At 40.3% G+C, this 17,521-nt stretch overlaps 1 protein-coding gene across 1 annotated transcript in view; it reads right to left on the bottom strand.

Moving 5' to 3' along the window:
* SATB2 (SATB homeobox 2) overlaps window positions 1–17,521 on the bottom strand; it is a 128,482-nt gene that overhangs the window by 92,810 nt on the left and 18,151 nt on the right. The window contains exon 3 of the mRNA XM_054277672.1: window positions 14,971–15,147. Within this exon, the coding sequence (XP_054133647.1) occupies window positions 14,971–15,147 (177 nt within the window). The remainder of the gene's footprint in view (window positions 1–14,970; window positions 15,148–17,521) is intronic.

Here is a 17,521-nt window from a genome sequence, read left to right on the forward strand (position 1 = left end):
AGTTTTCTATTTCACTTTGTCTTCACGCCAAGTCAAAACTTTCTAGTTTAATTTTTGGCCTTATTACAATAGTAGCAGAACCCTGATTTCAGTTTCCACCATTTTGAGGAGTATTTTCTTCTGATATAGGCACTTCATGCTTATGTTTTAAGAGGCCAGGACATTATGTTTTTAAGAGGTCAGGACATTATCTCTACTACTACCAGCTTGTTCACTCCTGTTCTTAACTCTTCCTACTAAGGATGCAAAGTTGCAAATGACACTGTCAGCCTAGACTCCTCTTGGATGAAAAAGTCATGTTTGTGATGAGTAGCTCCTGCTTTGGCATTGCTGGTCCTTTCCCATCTGCCCTCACAGTACATCTGTTGGAAAGCACTGCTTTTCCATTACTTTCCCTAAACTCTGTTAGCTCCCTAAGTCACCTCCAGTTTCTGTCAATCCCTGTGCTGTTCTCCCAGAACATCTGTAAGATGCCAAATGGTATGTATAGTGTTAGGGAAATATCTAATCTGCTATTTTTGAAAGTTCAAATTGCTTTGCTGCCAATAGTTAGAAATACGATAACAAGGTATTACTTAGTACTGAAATCCTCTTTTTTTCTGGGAAGAACTAGAAAATGTATGAACTGTCCTACAATACTCAGTGGTTTGCTGAGCATAACTATGGTCCAGCCACATGCCATAGTGTATATATAGCCTTACAAGTTCATAACATACTGAGGTTTCTGCTTAATTTAAATCTGCTACTGAATTCTAATATCCATTTCTCTTGTTTCCCCATCTCCACACATCCCCCACCAGCACTCAGTGCCAAAGGCTGAGAAATAACAAAAGGGCCACAGGAGGCCCCAGGCATGTTTGAAACCAACCAAGCCCCATGTAGGATCACACTGCCACATGCCTGCACGCCTGCAAAGAAATGTGCTTCAGAGAGCAAGACTGCATCCCAAAGTTACCAACCAGCTTCTTTTTGTTCCCAGCAAATTAAAATACTTGCATTCTTTTCTCTTCCATATTCTCATGCCAAAGACAGGATCATGCTAACAAGCTTCTGATGGAATCCTCTAAGAATTTTTTTTTATCTTTACAAATTAAATTTTTACAGAGAAGATGAAACTCCCCTCATCAAGAGCCCCAGAAGTATGGGAAACAAAATGTCAGGAATTAACAATGCCAAAGACTACACTCCCACACGGGGTTAATTTTTTTCCAAACAGAAATCTGTCCCACCCATCAGATGAGTTACTATAGTTCTATTAGCGTTCTGGCACCTCCTTCTGTACAAACATAGCCCTTTTGCTATAAAACATGTTATATAAAAGACTTAGCACACAAGTACAAGCACACAAGTAAGGAGTGGTTTTTTTTTTTTCTTCCAGACGTGAACTGATCAGTTCTCCTATAAAACAGCGTCTTCTTCCCCCCAAATACTATGTCATACAACTAGCTGGATGTAAAAAGACATTCAGTAGGTGTTTGAGATAGGGGAAACCAGGACCTCCAGGGAAACCAGCCTCCCTTTATACAGAGAAATTCCTACGACACAAGGCCTGACTCAATGGGCCCATGTTCCACGACAAAATTAGAACATATTCCATCTTTCTCCCTGTTAAGTAACAAACTGCACCTCCCAACTGTTCTGGGAAAATAACTGCAGGTTTTGTAAAAGATAAATGCTATGCCAATAAAAGAAGTTATTTTTTCATAAACCAATTAGGTTTTGTATCTAAAAATATGTGGACAAGGGGCTGCCTATCTACTACAGGATACACCATGCCACGGTGACATTGCTGCAAATGCACAGAGATACACATCCTGCCATACTGCACATACAAGGGCTTTAATAGTCCTAAATACAGTTCAATTAACAGCAGCTTGCATCCATATCCAGTTCCTGGATACATGACCAGATAAAATCTAGAGAAAATGCTAAGCACTCAAAGGAAAACAAAGTACACGCTGTCTATTAATTGCACTGGAGTTAACACTGCCATCATGTAATCCTTGGTGAAAACATGATTTTTTAAATGTTTTTCTTTTTTATTTCTTGTGAGCTATTAAAAGACATTCTATTTAAACAGCATTGCACAATTTTCAGACAACTGAATCTGTGAAAAAAGCCTTATGGCTTTGTGTCAGGTCTTGCCATATTATTATGGTGCAAAGGTTACATAAATTTATCTCCTTCTAATTCTGGATTTTTTTAAAATATGAAGACACTGGAGGCTTTTTTTTCCCCCATCTGCAGCTAAGATTTCTCCATCTCCTTCACATTTACATGCAAAATGTGAGTTTGTGCACAAGAGACCCAGATAAAAAAAGATAAGGATTCAGGAGAAGCCTTGAAGATGTATGATGGCAATTTTGTTCTGTAGCAGCCCCCCCAAAAATCACACTGCTGTCCCTCACAAAGTCATGATATTGCTATTACACAGAGTGTAGAAAAACCTCTCTGTCTCTCTTCTTTTTTGCTTTCTCTCTCCCTACTTTCCTATACCGATACACACTCGAAACTGTGTAGCATACGAAGTTCTTGCAAAATAAAGTTTTAATACAGAGCTACAGAAAGCTAAGGGGAAAAAAAATCTCATGTTTGTATGATTACAAAAGTGTTCCTTAACCTTGTTATTGAAACCACTTTGGATTATCAGGCGTAATTTTTTTTAAAGGGTAATCCACATTTCACCATAAATGCTGAATTTTTTGTCTCATACCACTCAAAAGAGACTACAGAAGCTCTCTAGCTAAATTTATTACATTTCTTTCCTACTCACCTTTATGAAGTGACATACTACTCTTTTGTCCCCCTTCTAGAAAACTCACAAATCCATCAATACATTGGGATTTAGACAATTTGGCATTGATCTTTTAGTGTCTAGGAATAACAGCTTGACAGAAGCAGCTCTGTATTAGTAAACTTCATAACAAAAGTACTTCTGGATAAATAAATAAAAGAACATCTCCATTATGCAATTTCAAACTAATCCTTGTGATAAATTTATTAATTCAACCCTCCAAAGATCAGTGTAATATTAATTTGTTCCTTGCACTAAATAATTATTAGGGTTTAATCTAAACTAGTTAAACAGATGTTCAGTAACATTCAAACAGCCTTGGCACCAACACTGACACAGGGCAGTACAAAATAGTAAAAGTACTGTAAAATATTTTAAACTTTCAATGCCATAATACAATTCTGTAAGAAGCTACAAAAGACAAATCTTTAATAAATACCAGTTTCTACTAAATTCTGCCATAATGTTAATATTCAGTTCTCAGATTACAATGTCACTTGGTACTGTTTGACACCCTGTTGTTTCCAAAGAACAACCTCCTGTGTTTTCAAGGCAGGAGGGCAGAGCTGTTCAGGATTCCACCACAAGTCCCCAGGAGGGAGGGACATCCTAACTGTGCAGCAGAATGGCAACCCCTCAGGTTGTGTGACACCAATGGAGCCAGGACAGGACCTATATTTCCTTCTGCATCAGGAAAATGCCCCACATCCAGTAAACTGTTCTGTACATCATGCCCAAGAGAAACCAGACATGAAATCCTTCACCTGTTGCTCCAGTCTACACTGCAGTACCTCTGGAAATCATTTTACATGCAGCAAGTCACTTTTTTGCTGAGCTAAAGCACACTTTTGAAATCAACAGGTCTTTCCTCTGAGAACAAAAGAAAAGTTGTATGTTTGATACGAGAAGCAGATCCCACTTTTATAAATGCACATAAAATGTATTTCCCTTGGAACAGATTTATCTCATTCTGCATAGGATTTTATTTTATGGGTGGGCCTGGATATTGTTGATTTGGGTTTCTTCATGGCAATTAGTTGAAAAACACCATAAGATGCATTGCTAGAACGACTGCTCGACAAATAGCACTTTGCATCTTATTGTAAAATATTCATACACTCAGCCCAAACAAATGTTGTCTGTAATAAAAATACTGCCATATATCTTCATTTGTACTAGAACAAATCCATTTTATTTGTTCATTCTGTGTTTTAGTGTCATAGGTCTCTTAGAAAAGATAATTTATAATTCCTTATGCAATTAGATATGAAATTAAGTTGTCTTACTCTGCAGAAGAATTTATAATGAAGAGACCAGGTTCAACCAGTTCCACGGAAAATATTTTGATAGCATCAAAAAAGAAAGCATAAAGATCTTTAGTGTTTTAACAAATTAACACATGCCTTTTGGGTAAATTACTGTACATGCTGTTAATCTTTTAATTAGGTTCTCAATTTCACATACACATTTATGGCAGGGAGGATTTTTAGTGATCAGAAAATGCAAATATATGGTGTTGCTCTGCTCTTTTAATAGATATATCAAAAAAAAAACCCCAACAACCTCATCCCCTAAAAGAACCCTAGTAGGTGTAATCTTTTATTTGAACGCATCACAATAAAATATTAACAATACTCTATTAATAATCACTAACAAAATACTACTCTTCATTTCATTATTCAAACAAATACAGCTTTCACATTGAGAAAAGCAAGACTCGTTCTCCATGGTTATGCCACAGAAAAAGAAACTTTTATGTTTGTAATGCAGGTAGCTTTTAGACACATCATCAACGCTTAAAACTATGTAATTGATCTTATCTATATACATGGATATATAAATCCATGTATATAATCCATAAATAGTGATGTTTGAAGCACATTCTGTGGTAGCATTTCACGAAATGCCAATTTTCTCATGCTGACTGCCACATAATACTGCCTAAGCATCTCCTTCCAGGATCTTGAAAAAATACAGTATTATCTATAGCTCATTATTTGATAGAATTTTTTCTTCAAGCATTTGGTCCATCTCAGTTTGAACACAAGATAAACACATTTTTCCCCCACAGATTATTTCATAGATTCTATAGCTGGTACCGAAGAAAAACATACTCAGAAAGGCAGACAAATTGCCATCAGTTAACAATCCCTATGCCAAGGGACATTTTTAGCATGCTGTTGTCTCTGTAAAAGTAGGAATTATCTACTAGCTACACCACATAATGATTTTTGTTAGAAAAAGGAAAAAGGCCAAAATGTGGCTAAGCAGTAAATATATTATAAAAACAAAGTATGAAAGCAATTTAGCTGCGAATCCTGACTGGCACATGCATCCTCCTCCTAGCTTGTTTGAATTTAACTCTTTGTTGGTAACTTGGAAACAGCCAGGTGAAGACAAAGGTGCTATGCATACAAAACAGTGTGGGAAGTAAAAACAGAATAAAATACAGACCCCAGATCCCAGGGCTGTTCTAGCTTTATTGACAGTTACTTCATTCTAGAAGAATTATTTTTCATTTGGAATAAGGTCGAAAGTAAAATTGCCCATAAATACACAGTGAAAAATGCCCCAACCTCATCTCATCCAACCTCATGCAATGCCTTTTTTTTTTAATCACACCTGTATAAACACATATTATTTTAAACTGTCTGGATAAATCAAAGGTATTTACTGGCCAAAACATAGATTATGAGCAATCCTCCATAAGCTCTCCACCAGTAAAGGAAGAGACACGTAGCCTGAACAATCAGGTAGCTCAGTGGATGGGAGGAGGGTACACACACCCACTTCTCCCAGACATAGCTTGAATTTGAACCTTCACCAGTACTCTCTGAGTGGGTTTCCAGTGAGCAGGATAGTAGGTAAAAGGAGGTCACTAATAGCATTGTCTTCTGCTCATCCTTTCCCATTCCATTCCATTAAATGCAGCCATTTAATCTGCTGCAGACCCCTGATGACAAACAATGCAGGAGGGCAGATTGCCCTTGTAAAATTCAACCGGTATGAAAGGACCCAAATGTCAAACACAGCAGCTGATTGACAGCTTCATTTATATTCCAGCAAGGACCAGGAGGATTAAAGCCAGGTCCTCTCCACAATGCTCATGTACAGCAGTGAGAAATTGTCTGAACTGACCCTTTGCTGTCACTGCCAGGAGGATCTCTCCTGAAGAGACAGAAGACACTGAGCAGGGGGTCAGTGTGCTGGCCTCTCTTTTGCCATTTTAAACCATCTGTTTAGCCTCCTCAGATTTTCTACACCTACTTTGTTAGGTTTTCTGTTTAAAACCAAAATGGCTTTCATACTTAGTTTGCCTACATGGTTAAAGGGGGCTGAGAAGTATTGCTTTACACCACAAGCTTCCCTGGAGCCAAGCAGCTTTGCTCTCCACATGCCCAAACCAATTCCCCCAAACACGAGCAGCAAGATTCAGAATGGGGCACTGATGATAAATGTGTCAGACCAGACACCAGCCAGCAGAAAGAGCTCGGCTTTCTCTCCAGCAGTACAGCCATCACAAATGCTCACAGGGAACCTGCACCCAAGGCAAACCAGGAACTCTGAAAGGTGGGATTTACTTCTAAATAAGCAGAAGCTGATCTGGGGGATGTGCCCTACCTCTGTTAGGTTAAAGAAAGAAGCAGCTGGGGGTGGGCTCGGTTTTGTGTGCCTGTGGGGAAGGCAGATGGGGCAGGGCAGTCTGCATCTGGAACAAAAAAAACAAGCTCTTCATGCCACTGGGTTAAACGGCTGCTTTCCTTATCTAGAGGAGGGAATGGAAAAAAAATTCAGCAGATAAGAATATTCTTAAAAATCTAAAAAAGAAAAGAGAAAAAACAAGGAAGGAAGGAAAAAAAAGAGCTACTCTAACATGTTAACCAGCACCAAGCTTTGCTTGTCCTACTGGATGTTTAAATATTTAGCTTGTTAGCTAGCAGACTGTTAACTGCACCTTATTTTCCTTTTCGGGACAGGGGAAGACCTAGCCTAGCCTAATTTATTCCCACTTTTAAATAGAGCACTGCTTCATTATCAGCTTCATGAAGGCGAAAAAAAAAAAAAAGAGACAACAAAATTTTATTTTTAATTAAAACTAATCAAGACCATTTCTCAGTTTTAGTCAAAACCAGTAGTGTTTCTCAGACTAGAAGAGGATGGGTTTAGCTGAGAGGCTGGGAAGGGAAACAGGACAAATCTAAATTTATTATATACTGGTCGAAGTTTTAAATCAAGTACACACAGACCTTTCAGAGCGAACTTGATTTTCTTTTCACCTCAAACTACTGTAATGGTTGCTGTTACACAAAAAAGCCTGTGGCTCCACTTCCCCAGCACTTCTTCTCTGGTTTATAAAACTGACAGAGTACAGGCAAATCTTTCCCTGAAGAGTACAAAGCTTCAATAAACCTCTGTCCTGCAGTGTTACCTTTTTGCACGCAGCCTGCAACATAAAGTGAATGGAAAGCATTAAAGAACGTGGCCCTCACCAAACTAAAGCACGGATGCACTGTTCAGCCCGAGCAATATGGCTCAGAAACAAAGGAGACAAGAACAAAAGGTTTAATGATTTCTTCCCAGAGCATAGCCCGAGTTTGATCCATTGTCACCATGGAACAAACAAATGACAGACACTACTGCAACAGGTTCACTGGAACCGGCAGAGCTGCCACCAAAACGTGATGTGCTCCAAAGCACTCAACACCAAAGACCCTTTGCAGGTATGTGGGATCTCACAGAGAGAGGGATGAAAGAGTCTCACTGGAACAACCAAAGCCCATTGTGTCCCCTCTGCTCCCTCCTTTCCCCCCTGCCCCCTCTCTTGCTTACAAGCCTGCTGTGCTCAGTCACAGACCGCAAATGAGACGGAAAGCAGCGTCACAAGTGCTGAGCTGTTCAGGGCTACCTTTACTTACCCTCCTTTAAGCTGTTCAAACACTAATAAATTACCCATTTACTTATACTACCCAGATGTCTGCCATCTAGAAAAATAGATTATTATTTGTAGAAGGTTTTGTTCCATCACAAGAATCCTGTAAATAATATATTGGGATCAGAACGCCTGATCTACATGCTAACTTTTGTATGCCAGTTTGGGGAGGGGTGGCAGGAAGAAAAGGAAAGACAGACACTTCCCGACCACTAGTCAGAAGTTAAGAACTTTCACATAGAGCTTATCAAAAACTCAAATATTCACTGGAGATCATGCTGCTGGTATAATGACGTTATTTTAAATAACAGCAGAAATGGAGAATAAGGATGACAAGTAATCTGATATTAATTTATTAATTTAATTCTGAGCTTTTGCTTCCACATATATATTACACTTTTATATAAATATATATTTGAATGCATGTATATGTATAAAATGTGTGTACTAAATTATAAATATACCATATAAGTGTTTTTATATATAAACCAAAGTAAAACTTAAAATATATTCCATTTATGTATCTATAAATATGACATTCTAACATTTCTTTATATGTCACATTTTCCATAAAAAATGCAACACTAATTTTAGCAAAGCCTACAAATACAAGGAGCCTCAATCTTTGTTGCTACTTTTATTTTTTACATAAGATTTCTTAAGAGTTCTGAAGAACTCTCAAAGAGAATTCTAGGGCTTTAATTGAAATGGCATGAGATGCTGAATTGTTAACAACAGTGTCTTTCAATCCCTGTGTCCATTATGCACAGAAATGCCTATCAAAACCCACAAAGAATGAAGACATTTTCAATATTCTCATTAAAATGTGACTTTTTCTCATAGTTCCAGCTAACTGAATTTCACTTACAGTTGTCATGAAGTTCTGTAGGGTAGACAAAACAGTGATTTGCTGGTAAATGATGTATACAGGGAGAGAAATAAATATTTGAGAAGTTCTTAGCCCTCTTTTTTCAAACATCAGGGAGAAAGACAAAGAATACAACTCAAGCAATGAACAGTTCAAGAAGGAGCAGCTTTTACAAAGAAAACTTTGATCTGGATGGCTGAGTATCACTGCAAGAAATCCAGTCTGCTTAGCAATCTCAGACAAGTTGTCATGGAATTGCACAGCAGTTTACTGCAAGATGTCAGTACGAGCTGCATTCCTCACACATACTACTGCTAAATTATTTGATTTGGGCCTGTTATAATGCCACTGCAAAACTAGAGAGGAGAAAGAAGAGTTTACCCATTATAAATATCCGCAGTAGAGGCAAGGGGGACAAAGGGGATTACTAAAGGTAAGGAGCTGTTAATTAGAGATGGTGTAAAATGGAACTGATTAAAAGAGGTGTGAAGAGGGTCGGGTGGGTTTCTTTCATTTCTTTTGGGGTGGTTTGTTTTAAATCTTGGTTTAGCAGGGTGAGAATAGTCCGTGCCAAAAGAGTTTGAGCTTAGAGAAGTACAGCAGCTTTCAACAGACTGACAACTCAGTTATGTGAGACCAACATGCTGTTTCTATTAAAATGAAAAAGTAAAAAGTGGCAATAAGGAGTGACAGTCAGGAAGTGACCCAATGTTATCTGACTGATCACTGTATCATCTTGTTATTTAAGGTATTATATCACCAATGTCACTCCGATTTATTAAACTCTTCTCATTAGAAAATCTTTGATCACGTGAATAGGGAACCATGACTCAGACATGAGTGACAGTGGGCTGAGGGGTCAGAAGATCCCAGATTATAGCATCCTTGTAATTTATTGCACATTACTCACATAAGAAACCTGAACTCAGGTTTCCTCTCATTTTTTCCTGTACTGCTACCTTGCACTTGTGTAGAATATAGCTTATCTGGTCTTCCCAGCTACAGCAAACTTGGCTGTATTCATCAAGCACAGTTCAGCAGGGTTTCACCACACTTTTACCGTACCTTTCTTGATACAGAAATATAAAACCAGCTTGTGCGTGTGTGTTCAATACAGTCCCCAGCTGGTATGTTCTCCCTTTACCTGACATTCAGTTGGAAGCTATTGTGGTTCTGGAGACAGCACAGATGGGAATATTTCACAGGATCTTTCCCTACTAATCATCTGCTCAGGTCCTTCCAATTGCCTCAGAGCCCTACCCTCTTGTACCAGCTTAGGCAAATCCATTCTCTCATAGGTATTTACACCCTTCAAATATTTGTACACATGGTTATAATCCCATAAGGGGCAAGATGGTCATGCTGCTCTCACAAAGGCTAATCTGAGAGAAGGAGCACAGCACTCTGGCTGCCACATTCTTACACACAGCAGCCTGGGGCTCAGAATGATTGGCTGAACAACACCGTGACACACAGATCTGGTCTGTGCTTTGAAGTAATACTGAAAAGTAGGCCACAAGTGCAAGGGGCCTCCAATTAACAGCAGCGAGCAGGGCTGAGCACACACATTTAAACCCTTGAAGGAAACGAACACACTTGCAGCCTGGGTTATTTCCTGCCCCAGCTATGTGCACTAACAATCCAGAGGAGAGTTCTCAATGTGTCTGTGCCTTGGTTTCCTCCCTACACAGTCAGGAGAGCCACCTTTCTCTCCTACTGCAGCTGACTGTAAAGACAGTCAGAGCTCCAGAACACAGTTCTCTGTAGAAGCACCAAAGCCAAGCTGACCTTGTGGCTGCAAGCAATATCAGAGCTTCACAGTCAGGCAGCTGGAGTATGTCCTCAGGTACCTCTGGATGTCAGCTACTCTGGCCAGGCACTGATTGGCCCAAAAGAATTCTCCTCCTTTGCACTCCAGTGATGCAAGGCTGACAGGGCTGAAATGTCTGATCTCTGCTCACTAAGTCACTAAGACAACCCCCAGAGAGCATCACTCACCTCTGAGTCCAGCTATTGCAATTCCACATGGCACAACAAGATACTTAAAACCTTCTTCCTGCCTTGTTCTTGTGCTACACTTTCCCCACCAACCACTGCTAGCCTCTCCTTCCAGCCTTTCACTCCAACCACCCACACACAGCTCTATGCAAGCACAAATCTTCTTCCCTCTCCAGTCTATAGACAGCACTAGAAGAAACTGGGCACAAGAGAGGTCTCTGAGGCATAAATGCAAGGCACTGCCTCTTGCAACGGCCCTGCTCAAGGTAATGCATTGCTTAAGAACTAGAGCTTGACAATCTCTATAGTGACAGGGATGGGAAGGATCTCTTGCCCTGTGATAACTTCCCTCCGCTGTTTTCTCACTCCTCTTCCTCTTCAACTTGACATCTGAGCATGATTTCACTCTTCTTCACCCCTTTCCTTGCCATGGCCACAGACAGCAGGTAACCCAGTCAACCATCCTGCCAGTGCCTGCCTAAAGCTGCCCCCAGAGAGCAGCCAGGGCAGGCACTCCACACTGCCCTGCCAACACACCCAGCTCCGGTATCTGAGAAGAGAAGGCAAACTGCATTTCAATGGCCCATTCAGCTCTGCTAACTTCTGCCAACAGTGCACATCAGTTCCCTGTACACACTCACAACAGCTAACAAGAAACTGGTCAAAAGAAAAAATGTGCATCCACAGGAAATCACACTATTTTCTTTTTCACACGGATTCTAAGAAAGTAAATACTAAAAGCATCAAACTAACACTGTTCTTCTTCCACCCCACAGAGGAGGGAATCGGCTTTCACAGCAGGTCCCAAAGCCACAGGAGAGCATGCAGGGTACACCAGATTGCAGCTACTTTCATACTTTGGCCCCAGCACTCAGCGCTGTATATTCTATGTACCTCCTACCAGCTCCCTTCTCTTGCATGGCCCCATTAGAATACCTCACCTACAAGAAAAAAATTCATCAGGGCACGTAAACTTTATTAAACTACACATAGAACAGGTGTCCCTTTAAAGCATGACTCTTTTCCTCTCTAAAAGGCACATGTAGCAGGTTCCCTACTGTCAGGTGTAGACTCAAGTGATGAAAGAAAAATACATAAATGTTTATTAAACCTTTGTTGCCATTTACACCACCAACTTTCACACCCCAGTGCCAAGCTGTTAACGAATTCCCATGCTGTTCCAGAAGACATTTCACAGCTCCTGTCAGAAAAGGGAAGTTTCACAAGGGCAGCACTCGCTGGAAAAGTCTCTGCTCCCACCACCATCAACAAAAAATCACAACCAGCTGTTTGTGGAATAAATGTGTTCTGCCCAAACTGTGTGGGGATAAAGAGCTTCTTCCAGGGAGGCATGGGACCACCTTCATGTATACCTCCTGATGTATTTTTGTCCCAACACTGTTTGTGCTAAGACCTACCAATTTACTGAGCAGCCAGGAATAAAACTGATCCATAATAAGCCAAGAGACCACAAGCCAATACAGGAGGCTCAGGCCAGGTGACCACTGTGTGTATGTTACAGCTCAAATGTCTGGACACAGCATCACTCCTGGGGGAGCTCTGCAGCTCCAGGCTGCAGCCCAACAGCAGGGCCCCTCAGGAAGGCACATACCACCTACCACTCTGTGCCATGTTTCCTTTCTGCCAGCCAGGCTCTGCTGTGCTGCTGTACAGCTGGGAAGGGCGAGGCAGGGCCCTGCACACGAGGCACACACCAACTCCAGCCTCGGCAGCTCTGCACGGCTGCCATGGGGAACTGCAGCAAAGGCAGAGTGAAATCCTACAGCAATTCTCTCCTCTGCCACAGCTCTACTTTGCCCTCCAACCAGCTCTTCAATCTGCCACAGAAGACCCTGTTCTAAAAGAACAGGCAAAGGCAAGATGCTTCTTGCAGGATGAAGTGAAATTGCTATTCCCCTCAGTGTCATGGGACTGAAATAAAGCACTTTCCCCACTCAAAAGGTGACAGTTGTTACATGCCAAGTTACAGCTTAGACAGCTTTCACAATACCAAAGCTTGAACAAACTTGTTTACTTTGTCCCTGGAGGACATGGGGACACCTACTCATGTCACTGTTTTGCAGAGCATGATGCTCAGAGCATTTTGAAAAATGCACCTGAGGACCTTCAACCTCTCATGCAGATCCTGTAATTCAGTTGATCATAAAAAAGAACTAAGTGACCGTTTATGAATGTTTTGCTAATGGAAATCAATTCCAAGCACTAGAACAGAAGCAGACTTGTCCTACAACCACAATGAATAAAGTAAATAGCTTTATTTTTCCCACCTTTTTAATATCAGAAAGTTGTGTTCCCAAACAGATTGTTATAACAGCAATTTACTAGCACGCTTCTGTCAACTCTAGGTAACGAATTAAGGCCCTACATTCTATAAATTTTCACATTAAACAAAACAATCTCAGAAATCTATTGGCTGTCCCCACCTGTACCTCACGCCTCAGCTTATAGACAGCTAGCACAGAGCCAAGATACTGCAGGACATGCTGCATACTTCAGCTTCATACCTTAAGATCAGCATGGCCTGCAGTATTTGTCAAATATGTCTAAAAGATATTGATGGACTGGCCCTTCAGTGTGAAGGTAAATAACCTGACCAAGAGATTTGTTAGCTGATGGATGTTTAAGGTATTTTCTATTATTCTCAATATTACACCATGAGATGTTAGAGGAATGTAATAGCTGCCTTAAAGATGAAAATACCTTAGTCTTTTCTTTTAGACTAATTGCAAAAATTAGAGATTCAACTTCTATTTTCTAGTGGAGTTACTGGAGCAGCACATCAAGCGACAGATCAGTATCTGAACCTGCTCACTGTTAAAGCTCAAAAACGCAGTGGCCATTTCCTCCCTGCACAGTGACTAATTTCCTTCATGAGTCAATCTGTCTCCTTCCCTCTATTCCCACAACAGAGCAGTGCCACAAAAGCAAGGTTCCCCCAAGTGAGATGCTCAGCCTGTGTGGGTCACTGCACTGGATGACATGCCCCCTTGGAGCAGGTTTTCTGCAAAGCCCATTCCCCTCTGCAAGTGCCAAGAATCAAATCTTGGCCACCTAATGCAGCATGTTCCACATGTTAGCTCGCAACACGATGAGCAACTGTGTTAACTGAGATGGATAGTGCTGTCAAACAGAAAGCTGGCTCACCAGGATGGAAACAGTGGGATATGCTGACCTTCTACATTCAGGAAAAAAGAGTCCTTAAGATGACACAAAGCATTTTGTATTGAAAACCAAAACAACTGCCTTCTTGCAGGGCTTTTACTACCATATTGTGTAAATAAACACATGTACATAAACTCTGCCTATATGAAGAATCTGAGCCTCTCTCACAGAGCAGAGTCTGACAGAGGAAATGAATCATTATCGCCCTGCTTGGACAGAAGTTTGCACAAGGAGCCCATGCGATTAACCACTGCCTGGAACTGCTGGATTCAACACCACCACTGCTCCTCCTGTTCCCACGTTCAAATGCCTAACTAGACAAAGCAACTCAAATCAACAGACAAAATTCAAATCCTCAGGCAAATTGCTTTTAAACTACTCTAAATGTGCACAGGTTTTATTTGTGATAAGGAGAGAAAACAAACTTACAGGCTTCTCATCCAAAAGAATAAACACTGAAATAACTTGTTTTAGTATTAAAAATCCTCTTCAAATTTGAAGTTCATTCTGGAAAGATTTTTCCCAACCCACCACCTCCTGCCCATCTCCCTCAACATTATGATTTTAGGTTTTGGTTTTTTTAGGCTTATATTTTGGGCAGAGAGAGGAAAGCTTTGTTTATTTTAAGATTTTGCTGCTAACAGAGAATAATCTGAGTGGAAGGGACTATAGTGCTTTACAAAGGGTTTTGCAGCAATATAGTAGGTAAGTGAAAACAAAAATCAGCCTGCACACTTAGTCCTACAACTATTTGCTGTAAAGACAGCATGCATATATATGAAACCATTATCTACAATGCATAATTTAAAAAATTTAAGACTACAATATGCTGTTCAAAACTTCCCTGATACAAAGAGGAATACTGGATACCATTTGGCTGTACATCTAAAGGGGGTATCCTCTGTGCTGACTTCCTCGAAGCAGCAACCTGCCTCGTGGTGCAGAACAAGTGTGTCATGAATATCCTGACTGATCATTATCAACAGATTTCACACTTCAGCAAGATCCAGCTAATGCTTTCTAGACAGGCTAAAAACATAGGGCTTGTTATACACCTAGTTTAGGATTAAGCAATTAACACAACTGATATAAACACTTCTAAGTTTTGCTACCAATTTTCTTACTTTTTCCTTACATCAAACAACCCCAGGTGCTATCTTCTGCAGTGCAGAGAAGTGGGAAAAAACTATTGAATACCTTGTGCCTGAGCTGCAGAACTGTGGGAATACCCCAGAGCCAGGAGCGCTGTCTCCACCAGCTGGCTAAAGAGCACATCTTTGCGAACCAGAACGAACTCAGCATGCTCTTCTCGATTATCGTATTCAAGAGAGGCGTCTGACTGCTCCACCACACAAAAGACTGGAATCATCAAACCTACATGGAAAAAAACACCAAAAAAAAAACCAACAAAGCATCAATAAGAGGAACATGAACTGTGTCATACATGTCTAATTAAAGTCGTAAATTAACACACCTCCTAGAAAACTCATCGTAAATGGAAATCTGCCTTTCTTCCTTGTGGGATAACTTTTGTTTGCTTTCCAAGGAAAATACTAAAGTCTCATCACTTGACTCATTTAAAAACCACACTAAAAGCTCTAGAGAATACAGTTCAGGAACAGAATCATAACCAGCACAAAGATGAACAAGACTTCCCTAGTAAGACTTTTTCAACATTGCAGAAGTCTGCTACAGTTCCACGAATGTACCTATTTCTTTCAAGTCATTTCTCCATATTCAACCATATGAAAGCCTGACCCACAAATGCCTTTTCTGCTTCTCTCTACACAGTGAATGTATGGAGAAATCAGCAGAGGGTGGTCCCCTTGAGGGACCCTGGGATATCTGAGCATTTTCAGACCCTGGGATATCAGCATTTTCAGGTACATTGTCACTGTACAAGGAAAATACTTTTGAATTGATTTTGTTGAAAATTATAATCTGGTGTTGGCAGCTGATGGTCACTCAGACCCAGAGAGACCCACGGCTGCCTTTCCAATGCATCCACGAGGAGTGTGAGAACAATTCTTCTGGAAAAAGAATCAAGGATGAGGAGGAACCACAGAAGTGAAAAACTCAGGGGGTGGTCTGGATTCAATTTTGTTGTGTTCTATTGCAAATCTACTTTTATGGTTACAGGATCAAGTTATCTATGGCATTAGATAAATTGTGAGGCATGAACTTTAAGGGATTCAATACTGCAGGCAGTATACAAATGTGCCAATTTGCAGGAAACAGCCCCACAGTGCATTCCCAGAAGGAAGAGGGAACAGACTGAAAACCTTCAGCACTGCACAGCCATTTCCACCACCTGCTACAGGCCAGTCTACCTCCAGTCATAGACATTTTTTTAACTGGTTACATATAACTTTTTAGTCCCTAGATAAGCTAGAAAATATTGGTGCAGAGAAAAATCTCAGCCTGAAGCAGTTTTCCAAATGTGCCATCTAAGGCTCATTGTCACCAGCAAGTTCACCTCTAAATCCTGTTCTTCAGAATGAAATATAATCATTTCCAGTAGACAATAACTACAAAAAACATCTGAGTGTATTTGTGAATTTTGGACACAAATTACTGTATTCCTGGACCAGACACTTCTTTAAGGGAAAAAGAAGAAAAAGCCACATTTCAGTTTTCCTTCACAAAGTCTATTAAATATTTTTGAGCTACGGTCACTAGCTTCAAAACCTAATATCTACAAACCAATAGCTATGTATCCCTTCAGAGGAGTCACTCTGCCCTGGAATAAATACATCATATTAGTATCTGCTAAGGAACTTAAATACCCCTTGTCTTGAACTTTGAGAAAGTAGATCTACTTTAAAATATATTCTAGATACACAATTCTCAGTTAGTGACTTATCTAGCACAGAGTGGCTCTCAATTTGACATTCTAACTGCAGAAGCTACACACTACAATATCCACTTGACGTGTTTCAGCTCTTTGTTTTAAAACGAATCTCAAAGTAACATGAAAGAAGGTTACAGCATCACATTGATACTGCTCCCTCTTCACTGCTTGATTCTGGGTTAAATTGATGCATTTTGCAAGTTCAAGCAGCCAAATTCTAACACACAGTGCTAAAAAAAAATCTCAGTGAAAAAAAAAAACCCTCTAGGTGCTTTCCTGAAGAGACAGCACATGGGTGATCATGTTCCTCTGAAATAAGTGAGAAAATTTCTTTTCCTATCAAAGGTTAAAATTTGAATTCTATTTGTCCATACACCATTTAGCTAGTTAAAACAAAAATAAGTCTCTTTACGTGACAAACTTCCAGTCCTGTCAAACATACAGGCTGTCACAGCACTTTTGATGGGGCTATTAATGTCTTAGCAAAAGATTAAGATAATTGGCCAAATGCTGAGGCTGTAATATCAGTTGTGTAAATTACATTTTGGCAAGACAGAAAAGGTGGTGAAGCAAACTGATGAGAGGAATGTCACACTGTCTTTTATGCTCCTGCTGGAAGCTTTCCTTGTCATACAACAGTCTCTCCTCTTCAGCACAGGAGTAGCACCTATTCTCTGCACTCATTCCTTACTGTCTGAGTACAAAAAGGATCTCAAAAGGCCAGAATGGATGCCATACATTATATCACTTTATGGACAGCACAAAGGACCCCACACAACTCCTGCCCATGATGACTTTCCTGCCCCTTCCTGCTGCCCATGCTTGCAGGAACCCTGCTAAAGAAACAGCTTTTGGAAAAACATCTCTGAACTCACTGACCCAGAGTAACTGATGATA

Source organism: Melozone crissalis, unplaced genomic scaffold (assembly GCF_028551555.1).
Source record: "Melozone crissalis strain CALT ecotype California unplaced genomic scaffold, PUWL_Pcris_2 ptg000023l_1, whole genome shotgun sequence".
Taxonomy (NCBI): Eukaryota; Metazoa; Chordata; class Aves; order Passeriformes; family Passerellidae; genus Melozone; species Melozone crissalis.